Source organism: Lissotriton helveticus, chromosome 5_1, assembly GCF_964261635.1.
Source record: "Lissotriton helveticus chromosome 5_1, aLisHel1.1, whole genome shotgun sequence".
Taxonomy (NCBI): domain Eukaryota; kingdom Metazoa; phylum Chordata; class Amphibia; order Caudata; family Salamandridae; genus Lissotriton; species Lissotriton helveticus.
In genome coordinates, this window is record NC_136065.1 from 684,098,686 (window position 1) to 684,125,926 (window position 27,241).

At 46.1% G+C, this 27,241-nt stretch overlaps 1 protein-coding gene and 1 long non-coding RNA gene across 2 annotated transcripts in view; one reads left to right on the forward strand and one right to left on the reverse strand.

The window, feature by feature from the left end:
* The window catches only part of ASCC1 (activating signal cointegrator 1 complex subunit 1), a 771,288-nt gene that overhangs the window by 256,880 nt on the left and 487,167 nt on the right, over positions 1–27,241 (reverse strand). Inside the window, exon 9 of the mRNA XM_078643075.1 lies at positions 10,546–10,628. Coding sequence (XP_078499201.1) covers positions 10,546–10,628 — 83 coding nt within the window. The remainder of the gene's footprint in view (positions 1–10,545; positions 10,629–27,241) is intronic.
* LOC144754834 (uncharacterized) lies at positions 1,664–27,226 on the forward strand. Its single transcript, XR_013594771.1, has 2 exons — positions 1,664–1,856; positions 26,161–27,226. It is a non-coding gene; the product is annotated as an uncharacterized LOC144754834 (long non-coding RNA).

Below are 27,241 nucleotides of genomic sequence, written 5' to 3' on the forward strand. Positions count from 1 at the left end.
GACCCTGAAAATCTGGCGCACCACAGCTCTAGCTGGGGGTGGTGTTGGAGTCAGATGTCGGTAACCTGGACCGCAACGTGTATCATGAGTGGGCCCGAGACCTGGAGCATGAACAGCCTCGTTCCTTGTGTTCAGTGGCATAAAGCTTTGTCTCCCGCTCAGTGACGCCCTTCAGATGCATCAAGGAGCATTTGTCAAATCATTCTGGATTATGTATGGAAAGTAAGACATCTTACAGACCCATAACGGACATTTGTTTTGTCAAGGTGCAATCCGCTTGAAGCCTGTGATCTTTTTGGATGGGGGGACATATTCCGTAGTACTGTGTTGAAAAAAAAAAATTCTGAAGGTTAGTAAAACACCGATAAAAGTTACGTAGCAGAGCTACGGATCCGCAATTAACAAAGCAAAAAAAAGGAAGTGACATCAGCGCGTAAGGTGGCGCCTCCATATGGTTGCATGCCATCACTTCTGGAGGTGAGACAAGGCCGCTTGAGTCTGATTGCATCAGTTACCAGCTTATGTAAGCAATTGCTGAAAGCAGTTTCTGAACCCAGTGTGGCGTCTGGGAAAACTGAAAAGGTTAAGAATCTGTGGTTAGAAGTATCCATCAGAAATCAAAGTGTAGAACAATAAACACAGGAAATATAATCTAACATCATGACAAAGTACTTAAAAGGTCCTTATACCATCTAATGTAATAAACAGATCTCAGATACTTGCATTAGAGGAAGCAAGTGCATCTTTCTTCTTGGTGAAAGTACCATTCTTGCAGTCACTTGAAACACTACTGATGCAGGAATAAATGTGGGGTAATAGATGAGCACAAACCTTTGTACAATCAATATATGAGAAGGAGAGAAATGGTAAAGCTCGGTGCCGGCATGCATCACTGGTTGATACAGCATTACTGTACATTACCTTCTTCTGTCTTTTTAATACAGCATTTGCTACTGTTGTTTTGCCTTTTGTGCTCCTTCGTGTAATATAAAGAATTATATATGCTAGCTGTTAAAAACAAAGTGTTCACTGATGGATTGCAAGTGGAAAGCTGGTGTTGTCTATGCCGCCACCTGGATCCCTGGGATGGACAACTGCACGTTATCAACAACTACCCATGTTCAATATTTTTGTTAAGTATGCACCCCAGCCCCCCATAAATCCTCTTCCCCTGCTCAGATTAGCAGTGCAGGGGTAGAGGTGTTATGGGGTGCCATCCGCAATATCTCTCTCCACCTCCTCAATTCTCCATCATAGCAAAGCAGTGCCCAAATTGTACTTCCTTAAGATTGGTAACTCTTGGTCTGTTAGAAGGGTGTAACTTTTTATCCTCAATACATTCACTCAATCATTAATCCATTCATGCATTCATCAATTCATCCAGCCACCAAGCAATGAACTCATTCAACCACTCATCTATATCGATGCACGCAGTCATTTGGTCAACCACCCAACCACTGCCTCATTAGTACAGTCACCTACTCACACATCCACACAAAACAGAAAAGTCAGATCTGTCGGTTTGGTCATTGCTTGCTCATAACTGGAATCTCAGTTCAGTTCTTATGATAAGCAAAGACGTCTTGCATCAAAACATGAATTAGAGTACTTGTCATTAGATCCTCAAACACTAGGCTAAAGTTACTTTCCTTCTCTTTTTAAGGGCGGCTACTACTGGCTGGGATTTGAGTCTCAGTCTCGGATTAAAAGGAACCCTAGGGCCCTGCGGTGCTATCGAACAAAATGGCGGCCAACCCGCCTGCAGGACATCATGGTTTCAGGCCATGTTTTGAAATGTGCTTTGAAGGCATGGAGTCCGCACAACTAGTGAGGTGGACCAGAAGACTGGAAATAAGGTATTAAAAACATCAGTATACTATGCTAATCGTATACGCACAAGACAATGAATCGTGGTGGTGTAAAAAAAAGATGACATTTTGAAAAATGTAATTATTGTCGATAGGCAGTGTGCTTCCATTCAGAACTGTTTCCATTACATTAAAAACAGACCTTGGGAAATCTGGAAATGCGTCTATGGCTGGAACAATCCTGAGAGGCGGACCCGATTAAATATGCATGAACGTGCCCTGCAAACAACAGGGCTGCCCGTGCTTTATTTTTCATTGTGCTTCTTATTTTGAGACGTGATTAAATGGCGCAGACACTTTCCTTTGTCCCATAATTGTATGGGGAAGGTTATGCTCCCAAATACCGTGAAGGACCCGAATACAACTCCCAGAATGCATTATGTTTGCTCATTCAGCCGCACAATTTTTAATTGCAGCGCTGGTGTATATTCCCATAACTTAATTTCCAATTCTGAACTCCGTCCCGTCTAATTAAAATATGAATTGTGAAACTGCTGCATGAGGAGCTGGCTTGGGCCTGAAGGGAGGGAGAGAAACATTTCTGCAGTATACTGAGCTGGAGTCACACAGCAGAACAGTCAACCAAAAACAAACACACAGTTTATTCTTCTGATCTCGTTGCAGCAGCAACTAGAACAGCTGTCGCTTTAAGGCAGCCTGAAAGACGCTTATCTTGAAACTCCGAGGAGTTGTCCACCACTGAATGCAAGACTATCTGTTTTCACACCCCAATGAACACCACAAGAACTATAGGGAAGCCTAGAATCCGCAACATTGAGACACCTGTAAAGGGGCCATTGCTCTGTTTAGTGCTGCCAACCGGAGATAGGAGTCAACAAAATGGAACGTTAGGACATTGACGAATGTGATATTTATCATGTAAGCATGGGGTTTGCGTATGACCAAACAATTAGTTGCAAAATGTATAATCCATGTGTTGGTATAATGTGCAATAAAGTGCGGCCTTTATGCACCCTAAACTGTCCCTGTGTGATTTAAGAGGAGGGGAGAGGGTGCACTGTGTGACCAAGCAAGATGGTGTTAACTCGCATGTCTGGAAGGGCCAGTGTAGGCCAGCAATACCATGCCACAAGCACAACACTGCACTAAGGCGCAGAGCACGGTTACTGCCTTTAATAGCTGCCAAGGATAATGGGTAACTTTGGGGACAGAGGTTGTGAGCAAGTAGGCAATCGTTATGACAAGTACTACCGCAATCCTCTGGTGAAAAAAACGATGTATACACCGCCACACCCCCGAATGACGTGAAGACGCTTTGGCTAATTACCGGCGATACATGGCGGGAGAACATACATAAAACGCCGGCCTTCCCCACATCGACGGAATCCCGATCAGAAGGCCGGAACAGGTATGAGAAGCAGTCAGACAACCTTGAGTAAGTAGGGCCCCCGGGCCCGCTTTTCCGATTCAATATGAAGGGTCCCAATGGGAAACGGAACACCTTCAGTAGCGGGTGATGTACTTTCTATCCCTTCACACTCTCAGCATGTGACTATAGGTCCTGCCCCCTCACGGGATTCATGTTGCTCGTGCTGAAAATATAATCGTAAGCATATTTCTTGTAATTAACAGAGATCGCAATGGCTACGAATATACTCACAATAGCGCATATATTTCGGTAGCATAAGACGTTTGTGCACAAGCGCCACCCACTTTTTCACCTCTGCACTATCCGCAAAACGATCGAACACGGCGCATAGAATGTCACAGAAAATACATGAAAAAAAACCTGAAGCAACCATTACTATATGTTCATGTGTGTGTATGCTTTGTTTGTCTCATTTTATTACAGGTGTCAAGCAATATAAGGAGGACACATCCTCCTTCCCCACTGTACCTTAGCATGTGCGGCACCACTACTGGTCACACAAACTACACCTGACCAGCACGTCCATCCACTAAGACACTATCACATAGGTCATGAAGAAAGCCAGCATACGCAGCAGTCTGGCTGAAACATGTAGACCTTTTACTACAGGATATTAGTCACATAATTTAAACTCTACACATATCAGACTCTCTCAATTTTTAACACTGCCATACGGCCCACCATTAAAATATTTACCTTTATTCAAAAGGGACCCAATGGACAGTTTTTAGACTTCACTTTCACAGCACCACTTTGCACTTACACAAAAATCCAGCTCCGCTGTAATTCAGGCGTCGAGGCACATCCGTGCTGCACTTGGCACCTTGGGTGGGACCCGTGATGAAGCATGCCACCAACTAGGTTGGTGGGTGAGGGTTTTCATATAAAACAAATGGGTTTTCCACAAATGAATTTCTAGCTTCAAAAGTGTGAGTCAGTTCTTGATATCCATTGTACTTGTTAGGGGAAGTGAACTAGTTCCCACACTATCCCTTTTCCTCTCTCTCTCATTTGATCTACGGTATCCTCTGAAACACAGAAACAGGTTACTGCTGTGATCTCACTGAAATGCCAAGTCCCTCTTCTTCAGGCTTTCACCTTCAGGGAATAGTAAGGTCTTAGAGGGTGGTGTGCGGGTAGCAAACGTAGACCAGTCAGTACCTGTATCTCTCATAAGCACTTAGATTTGAAGTTATCATGGTAATGTGCATTTTACTTTGTGGTGTGAAACCAGCCACAGGCTGGCACCCTCTCTGTTTATGTGGCACCAGGATCCATACAACCTCAGTGGAATCAGGTCCTGTTGCTGGGCTCTTTCCTCCCATGTAGAACAAAACAAAAGATGCAGGGGGACAACACGTAACCTTAAGGTTATGGTCTTTGGCCATGCTCTCGGGTGCAGTCATTTTTCAAGTGTCACTCTTCTCGCAATGAAGAATGCACCTTTCTCCACTTAGTGGAAGAGAACTCAACACCAGATACATGCACTGGGTTTTACAACAAACTCTATAGGAGAAAAGTGCCCTCACTGTATAAATTATGAGACTGGAGCGAGCACGCAGCGGGCGCGCCAAAGGCAAGCCCGTCTGCGACTCGGGAGCGCCCAGCGCCAGCCACGCTGTCCGACACACGTGTGAGTTTCAGGATGGTCGGAGGTCCTTCAGCCGTAAGGAACTTTTGGCGCTTGATAACACCAAGTGCAAGGGGGGGATCATAGGGCTGCAGTGGGCTGTCCTCCATAGTTTTCATAGGACTTGCCCCACGTGCCAATTCTGTTTCCATACTAAGTCGGCAGCCTCTGTTCCTCGAATTGAGAGGGAGAATAGGATTCAAGCTGCACTTATCAACTCCCGCTCTATGGTGAAACATGCTCCGGACATCTATGAGCTTCTCTCTGATAAAAACCTAGATGTTTTATTTATAACTGAAACCTGGCTTAATGAATACTGTGCCCCCGTGGTTGAGTTGGCCATTCCTGAGGGCTATAAAATTGTGAGAGCGGATCGTAAAATTGGGAAGGGGGGCGGGATTGCAGTGGTGTTCAGGGACACTTGGGCTTTCTCTAGCGCGCCATCTACGGGGCTAGTGGATGGGCAGGCCCTTGACTTCTATGTAAAATAACAGGAGCCCCCTGGTGCAAATAGCAATCCTGGGTCAGGGTAGAGAATATATGTAAGCAAAAATTCCCAGGCATGCCTGGGAATTTTTGCTTACATATATACAGGCCCTTGACTTCACCATTGTTACGTACCCCCACTACACACTGGGTGGCACCTTAGTTTACCACCCCCCGGTCCTTCTGGAACATTCCTGAAAGCCCTGGATGATGTCATTGTTCCCCGTGCCCTCCGCTTATCATGCTTCCTCCTCTTGAGCGATTTCAACATCCATTTAGATTGCCCAGAGGCTCCCGATTCCAGAGAACTTATGGATCTGTTTCATCTGGCACAACTGACCCAGTGGATCAAGTCTCCCGCTCACAAGGGAGGACATATGCTCGATCTAGTGTGTTCCAACTTTGCCATGTCATTATCTGATCCGGTTCTCCTGGACTATAGGGAAACCCCCTGGCCCGTTAGTCGTGGCCCAAAGTAAGCCGTTTCGGAAGATTGATATGCCAGCTCTCTCCCTTTTACTCTCGCACCCGCCGGCAGCCTTTGGTCTTGAAGGAGCGGTAGAGAGTTTTACCACCTGGATCAGCCAAGGGGCTGACTCTGCCTCAAAACTCCAACCAGATAAACGACTGAGACAATCTCCACCTAAACCCTGGTATTCGGACTCTCTTAGAGAGCTCAAATTGGATTGCAAAAAACTTGAACAACGCTGGCGTCGGGAGTATTGCCCCCTGGCCAAAACTGCTCTTCGCAAAGCCCAGAGCAACTACTATGCAGCCATTAGGGAGGCGAAGAGTGGTTTTTATGCGGAATGGATTGCCAAGGCCAACAACAATAGCAAGGAGATTTTTTCCATTGTTAGAAGCTTTCTGACTCCTTGCGCTGAACAATCAGCCCTTCCAGCCTCATCACAATGGTGTGAGGAGCTGTCTTCCTTCTTTATTGAAAAAATACAGACTATTCAAGACAGCCTGGGGACGGGTACCCGAGCATCAAGGGATCTTTTTCCTCTGCTCCCCTCAGTCTCTACCCCCTCAGCATCTCCATTTATGAAGTTTATGCCCATAGCCGGGTCCGATTCATTGGCCATTCTTAAATCCCTCAAGTCGGGTTCTCCAACTAACCCCTGCCCAGCTAGAGTTCTGGCTGGGGTGGCTGAGGTGGTCTTTCCAGAGGTTACCACGATTATCAATCTATCCCTACAGACTGCCACTGTACCCCTGACTTGGAAACAGGCTAAGCTTCTGCCACTTTTAGAAAAACCCTCCTTGGATCCGCTTAAACTTGCCAGTTATCGCCCCATCTCTCTCCTGCGGGCACTGTCTAAGGTTTGCGAAAAGGTGTTTTTTTGACAGCTTGAGGCATATGTGGAAGCATCTGGTGTTTTACACCCAGCGCAATCCGGCTTTAGGGCATCTTATAGCACCGAGACTGCACTGGTGGAAATGGCTGAGGCGATTAGGGAATGTCCGGATGCGGGCGGCAGAGCAGCTCTGGTGCTACTCGATCTCTCTGTCGCCTTTGATACGGTGCCCCACCAATTACTTCTCACTCGACTCTCAGACATTGGCATCGTTGGCCCCGTCTGGGATTGGCTGAAATCTTTTTTGGAAGAACGCACCAAGCAGGTCTGGATGCCACCTTTTTCGTTGGTTACAAGGAAAATATCTACGGGAGTCCCACAGGGTTCTACTTTAAGCCCATGGCTTTTCAATATCTACCTGACTCCGTTGATTTTTCTGGCAGAGGAGCTGGGAGCAAAAATAATAGCTTATGCTGACGATACCCAGCTCCTATTTACCTGGAAAGACTCTGACCTGTCGACCAGAAACTGCCCAGAAATGTCTTGCGTCCGTGTTTCAGTGGCTTGCACTTGCCCAACTGAAGTACAATGATGACAAGTCGGAGGTCCTTCTGTATGGTCAGTTCCCGCCTGCCTTTAGAGAATCTCTGTAGCCACCTGACTTCCCTCAACCCAACTCTGTGGGCGTCCCAGCCAAGAACTTGGGGGTATGGTTAGGAGAAGACCGTCGGTTCTTGGTGCAAATTAAGAAACTCACCGGAGTGTGCTTCGGCACTCTTAAATCACGAAGATGATTCTTCCTCCTGCTTCCCAAGCCCGCTAAGGAAATGGTCGCCCGGGCTCTTATTCTTTCTCGTATTGACTATGCCAATGCGCTGTACATTGGCATTCCGGGCCTTCTGGTAAAAAAAACTGCAGACCATACATAATGCTGCGGCTAGACTTATGTTCAACATCTCCAGAAGATCAAGCGTAATACAGCATCTTCGAGATCTACACTGGCTTCCTGTGGCCCACAGAGTGCAATTCAAAGTCCTCACTCTGGCCCACAGAGCCTTGTACGGTCTTGGACCAATGTATCTTATGAAGCGTTTTACTTTCTATGCTCCTAGCAGGTCTCTGCGCTCAGCCACCCAACGCTGAATGGTGATTCCCAGATTCCGTAGGAAGCGGCTCGCAGGTCAGTCCCTCTCTGTGAAAACAGCTACAGCATGGAACTCTCTTCCCCTGGAATTACGTTATATTCAGGACTTTAGGCTGTTTAAAAAACAACTTAAAACTTTCCTCTTTAACCAGCTGGTTTAAACTCCTTGCTCAGTCAGGTCACGGTATCTTTGCGCGCCAGGATACTCACGGGTAATTGTGCGCAATATAAAATTACTATAACATACATAACATAACAAAGAGCTGCTCAGGAGTAAGGGAGGACAGCAGCTCTGCTACCACTAAACACTATGGAGGATTCTCCACACTTAGGGGTATTTTGGAGACGTCTTGGAGCATTTGTCATAATTCAAGCAAAGTAATCCCTTGCAGAAAACCTACATGAATGAGCAGAACTCAGCATGGATTTGCAATGGCAGCTGTTACAGATAAAATTATTTTATGTGAGCGTTCGCTTTTTGAGATGCATGTCCCCTACAGTCCCCTTTCTACATATTGTTTATGGTGCGGTGCGCAGTAATTACTGGATGTAGAATCACAGTGGCTTGTTGTGCTCAGATGGTATACATTACTTTGATGGGTTATTACATTCAACATGTCCCAGCGGTCACACACAGACAAGATTTCATACTTGGAGGTCATTTAGGCTGTCACTGAAGAACGCCTTGTGATGAAGTCAAACACTGCTTTTGATTCCTCTATCAAAGATTGAGCTTTTGTTCCATTAGGATCCGTTTATAGCATCTCCCCAGCCACAATAAACACCTCCAACAATCGGAGTGGCTGTATTTTAACTCATACCGTGATGCAATAAAGCCATTATTGTCCCCAACGCACAACGATATTGTCCGTGCATTTCACTAACTCATTGCAACGAGGGAAAAAACACAAATGAGCAAAGGATCCATAACTTAATGATTCACTTTAATTTTATTTAGATTAAGCTACTGGATGCATGTCAGATAAGGGTGTAGTAAGGACTGAAATATCATGAACAGATAAAAAGTCGTAGGGAATGGAACAAGGCACATTTGCAGTAAAGCTTAGGCTGGCAACTTCAATGAGTGGTTGGACAAGCCTTTCTTCTATGCAGAAAACCCATTTTCTCTTCACCTCTTTCCGACCCTCCATCAGCTTCACCATCACATGTACTGATTCTGCACTGCCCACCGGATCACAGTCTCACTTCTTTCCTTTCATCCTTATAAACAGCTGATTCAGTACAGCAGATTCGGGGGGGGGGGGTTCAGCGCTGGGGGGGCTGCAGCGCTGGGGGGAGGGGTGCAGCTGGAGGTATAAGGACCATCGGTATGGCGTGTGGCAGTGAGGTCCAAGAAGTCAAAGAAATGCCCTAAAGTTAATAAGTACTGGTCATGATCGCAAGACATGCTGCAAAAGTATGACTTTAATTAAAACATGTTGTGGGTTTTATATTTTTTTTAAAGAGGTCTTTCAATTTAAATGAAATCCGTAATCCTAAAGCAATGGGAGCTCCTGAGATGGCCAGTTTGTGTGCCAAGTTGTTAGGTTTACCTACGGGTAGACAATAAAGGCAAGCTTAAATAGGCTTCTTGTCCCTATGGGAAGCCAATTTAGTAGGGTGACCAGAATTTTAAAGCCAAAAACCAGGACATTTCACAAAAATAGAAGAAGGACTACAATTTCACTTCAAGCGATGAGAGCGCTCCTCAGCAGCGAATTACAGAACAGGCAGTAAGAACATACATAAAATGTATTTTTTAAGCCCAGTAGCTTGCCTGTTAATTACATTGCTTTCTTGAAACAACTGCTAACTTTCCTTGCTTTGTAAAACATAAAAAAACACCTCCCACCGTTTTCAGTCGACGCTCTCTAAAAACAGGGACATGAGCTACATTTCTTGAAATTTGCAGGGACAGCTGGTTAAAAACGGGGATGCCTGGTCACCCTAAAATTTAGCGCAATCAGGATGGTAGAGATGCCACGAATCTCCAGGATACGGAAGGACATGGGAGGTGTAATTCAAATCCTGGGTGTGTAGATGGAGAGGGTCCGTTCCCTGTATTTTCTTGCTTTGCTTTCTTCATCTCCAGACTGGCGATGTCTAGACTGCTGTCTGGCTGAGGTCTGTTTCTCTGCCAGTTAAGTTGGGTTGTTATGTCTGCAGGCCTTGATAAAACAGGTCTGAACTCTTCTGTTAGCACATCGCACGTTAAAAGCGGTCCCCCAAATGAGTCAATATCCTTTTGTCTTTTAAATGTTGTAATTATCAGGGTAAAACACCTTTAATGCTAATGCTGGTATTTCTAATGGCGGTGCAATGCAGAGTGCTTATTTATAGCATTTAGTGACAATGCAAAAGAGAAGGGAAAGAGTTATGCGTGAACGCTATGCCGTGAACACTGAAGAGACGCTTTATTTTCCACTATGGTGGGGTGCTCTTCCCTACATGCACACAACTTTCATTTCTGATTTTTTTCTCAATTAAAAAACGACTGTACTTCATGCTCATGCCCTTGAAAAGGGATGAACCGCAGATGGAAGAAAGAGTACTGTCATTGCTTTCTTGGTTACATAACAGGGAGTCTCTCACAATCATAAAAAGGCACTAATTCAATCCTATTTCGGTAAAGCATATTTAAAATTCAGAAAACAGTGGACACTTAAAGGCTGGATTGCGTGCTTCCCTTTTCATATATAGTGAATACTATATAGTTGCCAACTTACCTTGAGCACATTTCGGGCATCAAATGACTCGCGCGCCCTCTGTCCTGGTCTTCCCTGGGTTGAGGTGTTTCTCATTTCCTCACCTGGAAAACACATTAAGTACTTAGCTCCAAGCATTATAGTAGCCAATCGTCTTTTTCTCCTTCTCCCTACCGCCCATCTAACCCAGCATATAAATGAGGACCGGCCATTTACCTTAATGGAGTATGTGTCTACATACTCCACACTAGCCTTGATACTGGGGTAGATTGCACATGCACACCAACGCACAGCAATACACAGACATACAGAGACAACAGCAGCATAAAATAATTTTACACATACAACAGTAAACACTTGCCATGAGCCTCTCTGAGGTTACAAAATGGATTTCCTCTAGACTGTAGGACCTCATCTAAAGGACTGTGTCTATTGCCAAAAGGTTCAAATAGGGACTCACTTGGAAAACTACTTGTACCTGTAGAGTTTAGAAGCCATTAAGTCAGGTTGTGAAAGCCATGTTTGCGGCTTGGTGCCATGCAGCTGAAGACCCAACTGGAGTATTGTGTCTGTAGGAGGAGGTCAGACCAGTGGAATTCTGGAGTGTCCCTGAAAACCAAACAACTTCTTGGGTGCAGACTGAGTATGCAGCCCTACATTTGTGCCACACAGTTAAGATACCTCCGGAGGGCCAGTATGCTGCTCTTACTTTATCCTTAATAAGATGTATGGGCATTGGCATTCCTTCATTTGCAAAAGGCCTAGGTCACATGCAAATTAGGGCACACTACTAGGCATTGCGCAAGCACAAAATGTACAGCTGTCTGATGGGTATCACAGAACAGACTGTTAAACGCATCTGGAGTCACTTCAGGAGTGCCCCGGGAGGGGGTGGAGTGTGTCTAGAAAATAGGAACAAATACCAGGTGCACCTTGGGACATTTCAGAAATACCTCCCTTGGGGTATCGCTGCTTCTTTCTATGATCACTTCTGGTACATTAGATCCCAACCTATAGGACATTTCTGGGGTATTGTGTCCAGTTCTGTAGTACCTTTTTAGGTAGAGTCTCAACAGCGCTTGTGCTGTCTGGAGACCTGTTGTATACACTTTGCGGGCTTACATCCCAGCCATTGCTTTTTATTTATTTATTTATTTATTTATTTTAGTTTCTTCTATAGCGCTGGAATCAATCCCGTAAGGGTATCTCCGCGCTGTGCCAGCAATAGGAAACTCAGTCAGTGAATCAAGGGAAGTTTAAGTGGGCAAAAATGCTTCTTGATAAAGGAGGGTTTTTAATATTTTCCTGAAGGATAGGTAGTTGGTAGTTGTTCTGGCATCAAGGGGCAGTTTGTTCCATAGGGCAGGTCCGACTGAGGAGAAGGCCCGGTCTCCTTGTCTGGACTTCTTTGTGGCCGGGGGTTTTAGAAGGGCTTGACTGCTTGAATGAAGGGACCTACTGGGCTGATATGGCACCAGGGATTGAGACAGGTATTTAGGACCTATACCGTAGATGCATCTGTGGACCATGCAGCAGATCTTAAAATCGATGCGCTGTCTTATTGGGAGCCAATGCAGTTCCCTCAGCAAGGGTTTAGAGGGGGTCCTAGCTGGTGCACCCATAACCAGTCTTGCTGCCGTGTTCTGGACCACCTGCAAACGACCTACTGCATCAGCGTTTGCTAATGTCAGCAGGCCGTTGCAGTAGTCCAGACGACTGGTCACTAATGCCTGCACAAGTGTCTTTCTGTAAGAGGCAGGGAGATACGGAAAGACACGTCTAAGTAGGCCAATAGTATGAAAGCACAATCCTGCGATGTGGTTGGTGTGCTCCTTCAGGGTCAGCTTTTGGTCCAGTTTCACCCCAAGATTCTTCACATGATGTTTAGATGTAGGTACTGGGCCAAGATCTATTGGCCACCAGTCAGGGGACCAAAGAATACTTGCTTTGCCAAAAAGCATGACCTCAGTTTTTGTGACATTGCATTGGAGGCAGTTCGTCGCCATCCAATGTGACACCGCCCTCATACCCTCAGCAAAGTTCTCTTTGACTTTAGAGTCAAGGGAGCTGAAAGGGTAGAGGAGCTGGGTGTCATCAGCGTAGGAGATCGGTGTGAACCCATACTTCCGCACAATCTCAGCAAGGGGGGCCACATATACATTAAACAATGTAGGGCTAAGGCATGAGCCCTGTGGCACCCCCTTCGTGAGCCCCCTAGAGATGGAACAAAAGGGGCCCAGGCTGACAGATTGTGACCTCCCGGAAAGGAAACTCTCCAACCATGATAGTGCTAAGCCTCCGATTCCTACTCCTTGCAACCTGCCGAGAAGGATGTTATGGGCCACGGTATCGAAGGCTGCGGACAGGTCCAACAGCACTAGAATCATGGAGCCCCCTCTATCCTGTGACATTTTGATCTGATCCGTCACAGAAAGAAGGGCTGATTCAGTGCTGTGGTTGGGCCTGAACCCAGATTGTGATTGGTCCAGGCCCCCTGTCGCCTCGATAAAGTCGGAAAGAATGGTATTTACGTGCTTCTCTGCCAGTTTGCTGATGTAAGGAAGGAGAGAAATCGGGCGGAGGTTGGAGAGTTCAGACCAGGGCAAGGTGGAATTTTTGCGTATAGGGTTCACTACCGCTTCCTTCCAGGCTGATGGGAGCAGGCCCTCAGCATAGGAGAGATTGAGCAATTTCTGGATGGAAGGTCCTACTATGTCAATTAGAGGGGAGATGAATTTAGCAGGTAGCAGGTCAGTAGGAGAGCCAGTCTTTATTTGTTTAGTAAGTATGGTCAGGTCCTCAGTAGTTATTTCTGGGATAACCTGAAGAGTTTTTTCAGAGGTCAGCATAGGGGATGTTTCAGGGACTTCATTTCCCAGAGGGTCTGAGACAGCAGTGATTTTTTTATATATCCCTTCTATTTTGTCTTCAAAAAATTGGGATATATCGTCACACAGAACCTGGGTAAAAGTGTTTGGGCTCTCGCACACCTCAGGGTTAGTGAAGGTCTGAATAATTTTGAAAAGTTCTCTTGTTGAGTTTCCTGCCTCTTCAATTTGGGTTGTAAGGCTTACTTTCCTGGCCTTTTTTATGTTTTTATAGTAGGAGGACATTACTTCCAGATAACGAATCTTATCTTCCTCCTTACCTGTTCGTCTCCAAAGTTTCTCTAATTTTCTGCATCCCTGCTTTTCAATTTTTAGGGCCTCAGAGTACCAGGCTTCCCTTTTAGCCATGGTAGATTTTTTTACATTTTTCTGAGGGGCAAGAGTGTCAATAGCTGCCATCAGAGTGGAATTAAACTTGGAGAGAGCAGTGTCGATGTTATCAGAGTTGGAAAGTATTGGCTGTTCCCATACGTGCACGAGCTTAGCAGAGGTTATTTTATACCAAGGTCTGCGTTTGGTGTACTGGGTGGGCAGGTGGTTCAGGGGATAAGTTGTATGTGTAAAAGAGAAGTTTATCAGTTTGTGATCAGACCAAAAGATGTGCTTAGGGGGGTAGCAGTGAACATTTGGATGGGAGGTGAGAATCAAATCCAAGATATGACCACCTGAGTGCGTAGGTTCATTATTTCTTGGGTGTAGGCCTAAAAGAGCAAGGTCTGAGAGAAAGACTTTAGTATCCGGGTGATCACTAATATCAAAATTAAAATTAAAATCTCCTAGTAAGATAAAATCTCCGTTGGCTTTTATATGTGGAGCTAGCAGTTCAGTGAGGGCCAGAGAGAACCCAGCATTGGGTCCAGGCGGACGGTAAACTAGTGCTCCTCTCCAATGTACCTTGGGGCTGATTGTGAGATGAAAAATTAACACTTCCATGGTAGGTAACATCACTTGATCTAGAACTCTAATATTCAGAGTATCCCTATATATGATGGCAATTCCGCCTCCTACTTTCACAGGGCGATCCAGTCGGAGAATTCTGTATCTTGTGGGTATCCCCAGAGTGATAGTGGGGGTAGTGTGAGGTTTCAACCATGTTTCCGTTAGGAAACAGATCTCTGGTTGGATGCTATGGATAGTATCCCATAGTTGTGTATGGTGTTTAGGGAGAGATCTGAGATTCAACAGAAAACTTTCCAAGCCTCCCTGGGGACCTATGCTGTCCAAAGGCCGTCCAATGATGATATGGGAGTCCATAGCTTGAAAGCCGCATTTAAGACATGAAAAGGGGCCCTCTGGGCAGCGTGATGTTTTAGTAGTGCAAATATGTTTCCCCTGGGGTTATTACTTGGATTGTCCTTCCAAATCGCGTGCTTGCTATTGGTGAATCCTTCCTCTTTGTCTCTCCTTTTTAGGTTGAGCCTAGACAGCGCTTGCGCTGTCTCTTTGAGACATGTTGTATACCTATAACCACCCACTGCTTGTCATTCGTTTGTTTCAGTGCCCTTTGGAAATCCATGCTTTCAATTGGGTATTAGTTCCCATTTGTTCCTCCTTTTCGTGGTTTGCTCTCTATCATGGAGTAGGGCCCCCAGAGCTTGTATCCTTCCACTTGTTTGTATTTTAGTTACTGCTCTGGAACTATTAAAAAAAATGAAACAACAGTTCACACAAGTGCTTGTCTGTTTCTCTTAATCAGCGCAGCACCCCCTTCATGGATGCCGCGTTTCATGTTTCAGCATGGGGCCGCTTTGGAGGTTGTGCCCCTTTCTATTTGTTGCAGCTTGTTAAAATTGAAAGGGTGTTACTAGTGATGTCTCGCATGATCATGGTCTTTCTACTCTTACTACTATTCACAGCTAAAGCACAAGCTTGAACCTCTGCGGCTTCAGTAGATACATCACTATTGGAATTGCTGGCTGGCGACAGTTGCTAAAAGTGACGACACTGGGAAGCGTTCTTCTCCCTTCACTGTACTTGGGTAGTAGCTGGGCATGGCTGCACTTTCCGCTAATATTGGCCTTCACGGCCCAGGTCAACGCTGGAGTTCTTGTGCATAGCTGCTCCAAAGAAGGGTCTACAGCGAGTATGTGTGCTGGTGCTCGGTGACTGGATTGTAGGCCACGTATGACGTACCACACATTCAGTCTGGCGCGTTGGTGCTATGCTGTCAGTCTGGATGGCTTCTGGGGAAATCAAAGCCTGTCCTTCGACATGACGAGAACAGATGGAACATAGCATCCATGCTGATCGTGCCCAAGTTTCAGTTTAGCAGACATTTTGGGTCAGGCAAAACATGGAAGATTTAGGGGTTCATTTTGAAAAAGAACAGTAGTGAAAAACAATGAACCAAATGCCAAAACCTAGGGGATTCAACTAAATTGACATTCACAGTGACATATGAACATGATTAAACGAGACCAAACATAATTTATATATCAAAATACTGTTTTAAATTTATTTATTTTCTTCATTTTTTTTGTAAAGTTTTCCGGTTAAAATTGCAATTCAATGAATAAATCAATAAAGAACATACAGTTTTACAACACAAAATTATATAACAGAGAAGGGGGGGGGAAACCCAAATGACTTAGTTGTAGTTGTGGGCTGATGAAGTTAGCAAAGCGGTGGATGAAAACTCTACGCGCGTTTCGGCTATTGCCTTCTTCAGGAGTCCGTCATTTGCAACAGGACAAAATAAACAATCAAAAAAACGGGAGATGGAGACAATCGATAGGCCATACTTTCTATTTGCTACTGTAGGAAGAAACTGGGCCATCAGCTGTGAATCGAGTTCCCGACAGCCTTGACTTTGATGTAAGAGTTGAATTTGTCATATTGGCACAAATAGCACTATTTAACTGAATTTGCTCATAGAATTATTGAGGTGTCCTCCTGTCTCATATGATTTTTATTGTTATGCTCCAAGTGTTTTCTAATATGTGTTGCATAGTCATATAGAATGTATTTTATATAACTTTTATCAATTGTAATGTTTAAACTGTTCTTTTATGGCGTAAAGCCGAAATAAAGATTTGAAACTGAAACTGATAGGCCAAACTCTATGATAATTTGTTAAGTATTATTTGTCTTCAATAGATATATAATAGCTGACCGCCATATCTTTACTTTCAACAATGCATTACGACAAATCCTCGTTTGACATAATACTGTGGAGATTATAGTCGGGTTGTTTGCGGTTGCTCTGTACGGCTAGAAGAGTGATTCAGACCTCAAGAGCCAGAAGCAGGCGTTGTCAGCGGGGCTAGATAAGGGCTGGTAGACCTCAGTAGTAACTTTAAAAGCACTGATGTGATGTAGTCAGAATTAAAGCCTCAAAGTGATCCTTGTAATGCATGCTTGCTTGCAGTATGTCGATCGAAAAAGCTACATCGGGGATGTGAATGGCTCTTCTATATTTCTTCGGCTATATATCAGGATACGTCCTTAACCATCCACGCCCTGAATTCTGATGGCGATCGTGACGGGGAGTATAACTCTTTTAAAATGATTAACCGAGTCCGTAGCTGGGAGTCTGATGAACGGGAACCACTGGCCGCAACCGGGTAGGATTATCTATTCTGAATCACTCCACTCTACCCACTGCACTCTAAATCTCTGCTCTACACCCTGCACCTCTCCACTCTATACCACTTCACTCTACGCCAATCTACTCTGCACAAATGCATTCTATGTCACTTCACTTTAGGCCACTCTAGGACACTCCACTCTATAACAGTATACACCCTGATACTCCACTCTATGACGCTCTACTACATTAAACCCTACGGTCTACTACATTAAACTCTAATCCACTATAACAACCTACTCCACTCTATACCACTCCTCTCTACGACACTCTACCCCACTCTATGCCACTCTACAACATTACTCAAATATGCTACTCTCTATACAACTCCCTCTACCCCTTTCCATGCCACTTTACTCCACTCTATTCTACTCTGCCACTCCACTCTACTACACTGCTTCACTCTATGCCACTCCATTCTACAACAATCTACTATGCTATACGCTACTCTACAACATTCAATGCAACACCCTTTATGCCACTCCACTCTGCTTTGCGCCACTCCAGGACACTCCATGCCTCTCCACAACACTTTACTCCACTCTGACACACTATGCCAAAAAAACTCCCTCCACACCACACCTCGACTCTACACCTGATTAGTAGATGGATTGTTGAAATGTTGGATGGGTGAAAGGATGGCTAAGTGAAAGGGGGATGGAAAGATAAAGGGAGGATGGATGAGTGAAAGTATGGATGGATGATTGACAGGATGGATGGGCGAATGGGTGTATGGATAAGTGAAAAGAAGGATGTAAGGATGGATGAGTGAAAGAATGCATAGATAATTGAAAGGGAGGGGGAAGAGATGGAAGAAAGAATGGATGGATAAGTGAAATGGTGGATGGATGGACGACTGGACAGATGAGTGGCTGGGTGGATGGATGGAAGAGTAAGTGAAAGGATGGCTGGATGGGTGAGAGGCTAAATGGTTGGATGCATGAGTGAATAGATGGATGGGTGAAAGGATGGATGAATGAGTGAAAGGGTGAATGGAGGGATGGAGGAGTGAAATGATGGATGGAAGGAAAGATGATGGATAGGTTTGGAAATGGTTGAATAGGTTTGGATATGGATGGGCACACAGATGGAAGGACAGAATGAATGGTGAAAGACTGAATAATGGATGAAAGAATGAATGGATGCCCCACCCCCGGGTCACTCAACCCACCATCCCAAACCGACACATGACGTCAGGCAGAAAGCGCGTGACTCAGGCTTGAAATGCTCCTTCTGCCTGACATAAAGCAGAAACAACATCCTTGTATGACGCGTGGTACCAAAAGAGATGTTACACTGTTGTGCCACTGGTCGGCGCTGCTCTCATGCCACCGGGAAACAGCGCGAGCAGCTCCCACCTACCCCGAGGCCTTGAGATGTGCATGAGGGCACAGCTCTGTACAGCCCTTCTGCGAGGAAAGGCGGATAAGACAACATAACCTGACTTACAGACAACAGCACTGTAGTGAGTTGAGTCCCTTCCACCACGAATGTCCCTTTCTTTTAAAATTTTGCACACCTAAGAATATTGCGCCTGCGGCAATGATCACTGTGGCCCCACCCCCGCTACGCCACTGCCTACCAGTATGGATGACATCTGACTCTTACACCTTGTAGGTCTCATTGTCTTAAGTATCATTTCCTATACATTGACTCTCACATTTATGAGTCATTGTCTCTATATAATATGTGTGTGATGTAACGCACCCCGACACCCTGCAGTACATACTTCGTGAGTAGCTCTCATTTTGATTTGCATGCCACGCAAAGCCACTTTACATGGCTTTGAGTGGCCTTATAAATCATGACTTAGGCGATGCATCACAAATTGCTGTGTCGCCTTATTCTGCGCCACGGAGGCGCCCCTTATTCTGTGCCTCCGGGGCAGTCTGACGAGGAGCAAACCTAGATGATGAAGCATGACACCTAGCTTGCTGGGTGTGTGAGGGTTTTAGTTCCGAAAGGGAGGATTCCCCTCCCTTTCATCGATTGTTGGGGCTTCTTGTCTTGCTCAGTTTCAGTTGGGGCTTTCACCCATTGCTTGGTTCACTGATTTTACTCGTTCTCTTCTTGGAGAACAGCGTACCCTTCTTTGCTTTCGCTCGAATGGAGGACACATTAAATATGTAAGGACAAGATTGCGTTCCCATTGGGGCATCACACATGAAAAAGCGGGGAATGTGTTGTAGCCCTTTCAAAAATCGAACCACAACTGCTGATTTAAACAAAGAGGAGTTGTCAGGCAACTACAAAGAGGCCAAGGGAGCTGAAAGATGACCCTAACTGTGCCTAGAACAAGGCCTTTCCAGGTGACAGACGGAACAAATAACAAAACATCATACAGTTTGGCTTGGTCGGGCTCAACCTGGTGAGTACCAAACGACACACTTGTCTCAACAACAGGCATAAACAGTTTTCGTTGAGGAACACTTGACTGCCAATCTCCGGAGGAAGGTCGGAGGTGTTCAGCTGTCTCCGCTCAATCTTCACGCATGAAGGTGGAGGTTGCGAAGTCCCAGGTGGAGAACCCTACCTGGTTGTGACAGCAGGTACTCCCAGAGGGGCAGTCTGATCTGAGAACATCTGCTCAGAACCCAGGAGTTCTGGATACCAAACTCTCTGTGCCCGATTCGGAGCCACCTGGATGACTTGGGGCAAGTCAGTCCTGATCTAATTGAGAAATCGAGGCATGAGTGGTATCGGCAGAAAGGCATAAAGAAGTCCCGATTTCCACTCAAGGCAGAACGCATCTCTAAATGAGAGACGACTTGGCAGTGCTGACACTGCACACTCATGGCGATGGCGAACAGATTGAGCCAGGCTCTCTCCATTCGCTGAAGAGACCCTGTACCATATTTGGGTGTAACTGCCATTTGTGCTCCGCTGGAAGCCGACAGCTGAGTTCATCCACCATGGCAGTCAGGGAGTCTGTCAGGTGGTTCGCCACCAGGAAAATACCTTGGTGGTCCACCTATTTCCTAAATGGCAGGATGGCTTTCAGCACAAGTCGATGGCCCTTAACTCCTAAAGATTGATATGGAGCTGGTACTCCGCAGGATACCAGCCTCTGATCTCCACCTCCTCCAGGGGGCCGCCCGAGCTCAGAAGCGACTTCAATGAAATCCAGCTCAGAAGCGTCACATCGGTCACCACTGTAAGCTCTGGGTAGGGATGGCAGTGAGGTCTGCCGCTGATTCAATTGTGGTCCAGCCTCCACTGCAGATATTTTGCTGTCTAATCCAAAATCTGAATGTGGTCGAAGAGGACGACTTAATATTGGGCCCATTTTAACTTCAGGTCCCACTACAGAGCCCGCATGTGCCACCTGGCGTGCTCGACCAACAGGATGCAGAAGGCCATCAGTCACAGGAGCCTCTGGTTGACCTCACTGAAATCAAGGGCCGAGGGAAAAAAAGGCATGAAACAGAACTGTGTCCAGGATGGCTCAGATGGAGGAGAGCGTCTGAGAAATCAGGTGTGGCTTTGATACATTTATAGTGAACCCTAAAGATGAAATGAGGTTCGCCATAGTCTGAAGGGTGTTGACAACTGCCAGGGGTGAGCCCGCCTTCAGCAGCCAGTCTTTGAGGTAGGAAAAGACTGGCAGCCTTAACCTCCAAAAGTGTCCTACCACCACCATCAGTTTTGTGAACACCTGAGGGGCGCAGGTGAGACCAAAGGGGAGCACAGAGAACTAAATTACTCCTATCCCACCACAAATTGCAGGCAGTGCTGATGGGCCAGCAGAACAGCAATATGGAAATAGACATCCTGCAGATCAATGAGAGGAAGCCGATCTAGGATAGGCCAAAGACCTCTGTCCTTCTTGGGCACTAGCAGGTAGCGGGAATGGACAAACTACTTCTGGTGCTGGTAACCTCTCGACAGCGCGTACGGCCAAAAGAGGTTATAATTCCTGCTGCCAAATGGAGATTCGGTCCCCCAACAGTAGCTGTAGGGACAGAAGGAGGTGCAGTTGGGAAGAAAGGGTGAGTATGGCATAATCTCCACAGACGATCTGCATGCAGGACCCCTGTCCAATGTGATTGGCTACCAACCCAGACAGGATCAGTGGAATCTGCCTTCCACCAGGTGGCAGTGACCCTGTAGGAATACACTAAGACATTTAACAGGTGAGGGTGTTGCGGGGAGAGGCGGTGGACTTAGCAGCATGCTGAAGTGGGCCACGATGGCGGTGGGCACCACAGCCTCTTCCGCGAAACTGCTGAGTTCCCTGCTGGGAAGGGACAAGCTGGCGGCAAGGAATGCTTTGTTCAAAGCCATGAAAGAAATGCTGATACAGTTGCTGGCGTGGCTGGGTAGAAAGGCACAAAGGGCGAGAGATAGCCCAACACTCCTTGAAACATTCAAGGGCAGAATACTAACCCTGTCCCTGAACAAGCGAGTCACATCTAATGGACCTTGCCCAAGAACCCAGTCTATTGTAACCACAGATGGTGACGAATGGCAGCACTGATGCCAAAAGCCCGTCCAACAGAGTCTGTGGTCCAAGCCAAGACAAATTGTGAACTTGCCGAATCACAAACATCCTGAATAGCCTGTGACAGCACAGGGCAAAGGTATTCTGGACGCCTGGGAGGACTTGCGTCACTGAGTTCCAAAGAGCACGAGTATAGCAGCCTAGCAAACATGAGGCATTAATTGACAGTAGGGCCAAACTGGCTGAGAAGAATAAGCCTTTTCCTAATGCCTCCACTCTATTTGATTCTTTATCATGGGAAGAGGTAGGGAAATTGTTGGGGTTGGTCTGGCTAGTGGAAGCTTGCACCAGAAGACTCTCCGGAAAAGGGTGCTTCGACCCAAAGGCTGAGTCGCCTGGAGAACGATAATGTTATCTGGCCATTTATTGGTTAATAGGAGGGCTGGTACAAGGCGTAGCCCAAACACCTAGTAGGGTGTCCGTCAAGGCCGCATTAGAAGGGAAGAGAGGCTCAGAAGCAGCCAGGCCAGGCTGCAGGACATCATCAGGACGTTTGTTGCGGAGGTGGAGGTCAAGGACTATGACCACCCTTTGCAAAACCATGGCGTAGGATGCAGATTCTTCCATGGCCGGGCCAGGCGGAGAAAAAAGAGCTGAATCTAGGGAAGTGTCTCACCTACTAGCGTCTTACAATTCCTCATATGAAATGTCATTGGCATAGGGATGCACAAACTCATCACCCTGGTTATAAGCATTACCAAAAAGTGAGTAAAAAGAATGTTATCTGCTTTGCTATAAGGCGAGTGGACAAACAACGGTTGGATTCAGTTGTAGCATTGACTGAAGTAGGACTGGTGTAGAAAAAGGCAATTGAGGTCAACTCTTCGGGTGGCAAAGTCAGCATTGGCGTCTATGTACCTGGGCCCGGCATGGGTATGGGCGATGATGGCGGCATCATCACTGGGGCAGTGGGCAGAAGCAGCTCAGAAGGTCCAGCTAGTGGCGAGGGCAATCCAGCCATTGCTAATCTAAGTGGAAGGCCTCTCACCTGCGTGGGGCCTGAATGTGCACCAGAGGGAGTCAGTAGAGATGTGAGGAGCCAGAGCACTGATGAGTGAAACTCTTCAATCTAGTGCAGCTTGGCTGAAGGCCCCAGAAATTCAAGTTGTGCCAACATCAGCTGTGGAACAGGACCATTGGCGCTGCTCATGCGCTTCATCAGGGGAGTCAGAATATAGAGAAGGAGCAGAACTCCATTTCAACTTCCCATGTTTTTTGTGCTTACCTGAGGATTTTAAGCACAACCAAGACCTGCCTTGATAGTGGCTCCATCAACTCCCGGAACACCAACGAGATTTGGACTTGGATCAGTCCCAGTGTTAAACATTCTTGTGCTTGCCAACAAAGTTTCACCTTGGGTTCCCTGATGGCCTTTGGGTTTATCAGCGTGCAGTCTTCAAAAGCCTTGGAGTCATTTTCCTCTATAACCTGTATAAGCAATATTAAAGGCTTTGCTCCCTTAAAATACCCATTTCATATAAAAGCAGTACAAATTGTGACTATTAGAAACATATATAATAATAATAATAATACGGAACTGCATTCTAGGATTCATTACATTACATGATTCTAAGAGCACATTATGGGTTCGAGTAACACGAGGACACTACAAAGAAATGTTCCTTTTGGTCATAAGCATAGTCACATATGGACCATATTGCACATCACTGTGGATTGTTTTAAACATTTTGTTAGCCACCGCATCATTACAGTTGCTTGATAGTTAGACATGTGGAATATGGAACGCTTTGCAGGGCAGAACCTTTTCATTTTGAACATTAAGCCCAGCAACAAGAGTTATTTAACTTCTGGTGGAGAGTACTACTCCTTAATAGCAAATTCTATCAGTCACTGTAAACTGAGATAGATTTATTGTAACACCTTCTCAAAACAACAATTTACTGAGCTGTTTATGCTTACCAACACAAAGTGGTATTGATACTGTATGTATCAGAAAATACAGATTAGTTGTTCACGATCAAAACTACTAACTAGTCTATGTATAAAATCCTCAGCGCTATTGGTGCACCTCATGTTTTATTAGAAACACATTGAAAAGAGGGAACATTGTCCAGTCATTGAATATGGTATCTGCTCAGTGTCCGAGTATCACATGTCGTACTTGGAGGCTCCAGGTTACTGTTGCCATGAGACAATTTTCCCATTTGGTGAAGAATAGGAAGATTGCGGATGTGGTGCTAACACAGAGAAGAAAAGGGGTACTACAATGGTGTAGCAAAGAAGGGACAAAGCGCTAGGGTACACTACGCAGAGTCAATGTGTTGGGTAGGAATGACTAGGGGAAACTGCTATGACACTGGAGTAATGGAGGTCACTTTGGTGGTGTAAAGAAAGAGAAGGAAGTGGGATACCATGTGGTGCTTTGAGGCAATGTCGGCATTGAGGATCAATGAGGGGGTGCATTTGGGCATATGAAAATAACGGGTTACGGTTTTAACTAGTCGTGGGTGGGGGGTCTCGTGGGTGGCGCGATTGGAGGGGGTGGTGTGGTTGGAGGGGGGGTCGCGTGGTTGGAGGGGGGGTTGCGTGGTTGGAGGGGGGGTTGCGTGGTTGGAGGGGGGGTCGCGTGGTTGGAGGGGGGTCGCGCGGTTGGAGGGGGGGTCGCGCGGTTGGAGGGGGGGTCGCGCGGTTGGAGGGGGGGTCGCGCGGTTGGAGGGGGGGTCGCGCGGTTGGAGGGGGGGTCGCGCGGTTGGAGGGGGGGTCACGCGGTTGGAGGGGGGTCACGCGGTTGGAGGGGAGTTACGGGGTTGGAGGGGGGTTACGGGGTTGGAGGGGGGTCACGCGGTTGGAGGGGGGTCGCGCAGTTGGAGGGCGGCTGCGTGTTTGGAGGGGGTGGTCGCGTGGGTGGAGGGGCTGGTCGCGTGGGTGGAGGGGCTGGTCGCGTGGGTGGAGGGGCTGGTCGCGCAGGTGGAGGGGGCAGTCGCGCAGGTGGAGGGGGCAGTCGCGCAGGTGGAGGGGGCAGTCGTGCAGGTGAAGGGATGGTCGCACGGATGGAGGAGGCAGTTACGTGGGTGGAGGGGGCTGTTGCGTGGGGGATGAGTAGCGTGGGTGGGGTGCTGGTAGGGAGGGGGTGGGAAGGGGTGAAAGAGGCGGGGCGCGTGGGAGGTTAATTTCTTTCTTTTTTAAAACTTACCTTGGCCTACGGTACCGTGGCGCGTCTCCTCTCTCTGCTTCTGCAGGAAGTAGGCACCTCCCCATAGCCAATCATAACGCTGCAATGGCAGCGTTGTGATTGGCTAGGATGCCGACCCCACAGGCGTCTATGGGGAGGCCATTTTCTCTATGTAGGCTGCATGTAGCCTACATAGAGAAAATGCAGCGTGTGTATGACTGGTTTGGCCGGCCCTGGGGCCGACCAAACAGTCAATGCCCACAACAGTGAGCAAGCCACTCCTCCCCTGCCTGGAGCAGGAATGCCCACCCGCCCCCAACCAAACCCTGGCTTCTGCTTTCTCGCAGTGCGAGAAGCAGAAACATAAAATTGCATTTAAAACACTACTGTAGAGGTAGAGATATATACACCATACTAGTGATAGTGCCTTTAAGCCTCCACTATTATTTAAAGTTCCAATGGCTAAGGAGGGAGCCAGGGCCGGACTGGCCGTAGAGGGCACCGGGCGTTACCTCGGTAGGCCGCTAGGGTGGGGCAGCTTTTGGGCCCCTGGGGGCTGTTTTTGTTACAGGTCCGTTTTTAGAGCATATCTGCAAAATCGGCACCTGTAACAAAAACGGCCGAAACCGGCCCTGGCAAACAGCTCGGCCGCACCCCCAACGCCCCGGGGATGCCGGCCGAGTACTTTGCCAGGGCCAGTTTTGGTTCCCAGTCCTGACCTGGAGGAAGCAGCAGGCAAGGGGAGTGGGAGCGGGGTTAAAATAGCACTTCAGTCATGTCAGGAGCAGCAGATGGGCATGGATTAATTTGAATCAATCTGTGCTTGGTCCCCGCTCCACAGAAACGACTGGAAATTATATTTTGCCTGCACTGGCCGATTAAGGAGGTTCTAAAAAGAGTGACATGAAGCAAACAAATGGTAAACAATGGGAAGGCTCCAAGTCATTTTTGTATACAATTATACAATAATGTCTTGGCAGCACATGCTCTCACAGGATCGACCGTAAAAAAAAGTATCTCTCCAACGTGCATAGAATCTACTGTGGGTAAAGACGTGTTGGGGGCAAGAATTTATTTCTTTTGAAAAAGTCCAACATTCAGGACCTTTCAAACGCTCCATCAGTCACTTACAGGCGATGCGATGAACTCATGGAACTCTCTTCTTATCCAACTAAAACTTCAACCAACTAGCTCACTAAAAGTGTATTGTAAGTAGTATATTGTAATGTATTTATATAACGCTTACTACCCGAGGCACAACACTTTCATTTTCACTTGATTAAAGTGGATTCTCTGACATACTCCAATTATATCCTTTTGGTTTACTCCCACCACTACTGCATTTTGTTGATGCTACAATGTGTTTCATGTACACTGTTGTTCTATGTGAAGCATATTTATATCAAATTAGATCAACTGCACTAAATACAATATTAATTTAATAATATAAAATTGTATTTGTGAGGTAATGATAAGGAGCGTGGGATGAATTCTTCCTCATTACATTCTTTTTTGGATTTCTCACCAGGGGCACCAATCAGACCTCAGGGTCAGATATTCGAGGCATCTATTAAATATCTAGAGCCGATGCTTGCACCTGAAAAGGCATGAGGTTGGGATGTGCAGCAGAGTCAGAACAGTTGGGGAAACAGCATCTAGCATGTCAAGGACCAAATCTAAGCAACCCATTGGAAGGAGGATACGCCAAACCGACGAGGAGTAAGACTCTTGAGCTTTAAGTGCAAGAGTAAGCTTCAAAAATGTATGCACTTCTTCAGGCTCCAATCTCACCACGTGTTAAGACCAAGACAGAAGAAGCTTGGGAAAAGGATTTAGATGTTTCCTGGTCAATTGCGGTGTGGGACAAAATATGGCTGAAGATTCGCAAATCCTCTAGAGCTGCGAATACTACTCAGACTTTATTTTTTGTGTATAACCGACTTTTACTGACGCCATTTACTCTTAACAAACAATTTCCAGACACTGTAGATTCATGCTGAACCTGTTCCTCCCCACATGCAGACTTAGTTCATATGCTTTTTCACTGTACCCCGGCTCACATTTTTTTGGGTCAAAATATGGTCTCAAGTAAATAAAAATTTTGCCTCTAATCATCCCTTCTCCATTTCTCACATTTTCTTGGGTAGTGTTTCTCCTATTTGGGCTCATTATGCCCTTAATGTAAAAATAATTGATTTATTATTAGCAGTGGCATTCCAACAAATCACCAAAGATTGGAAAGATTCTACCAAACTCTCCTTTTAAGTGCTAGAAGTTCTTTGTCTCAAAGTCCTCTGCAACAAGAAGTTACTAAACCTCCATGAATTCCCTCAAGTTATTATCGTTTTTTTTCATTTTTTTTCAATTATTATGAGTTTTGACTTTCTATTACAAAGATTCTTACTGTATTTTATCACTATATGCTTTAATTATTGCCGGTTAAATTTGTATATTGCTTTTAATTTCTTTATTGTATCCCTAATTACTGATTTTATATGTTTTGCTGTATGTTTTTTCATCATCATTATTGCCTTATATTGTATGCTTCCATTCTATTTACATTAATAAACTTTTTCTGAAACTTAAAAAAAAAAGTGCAAGAGAAGGAT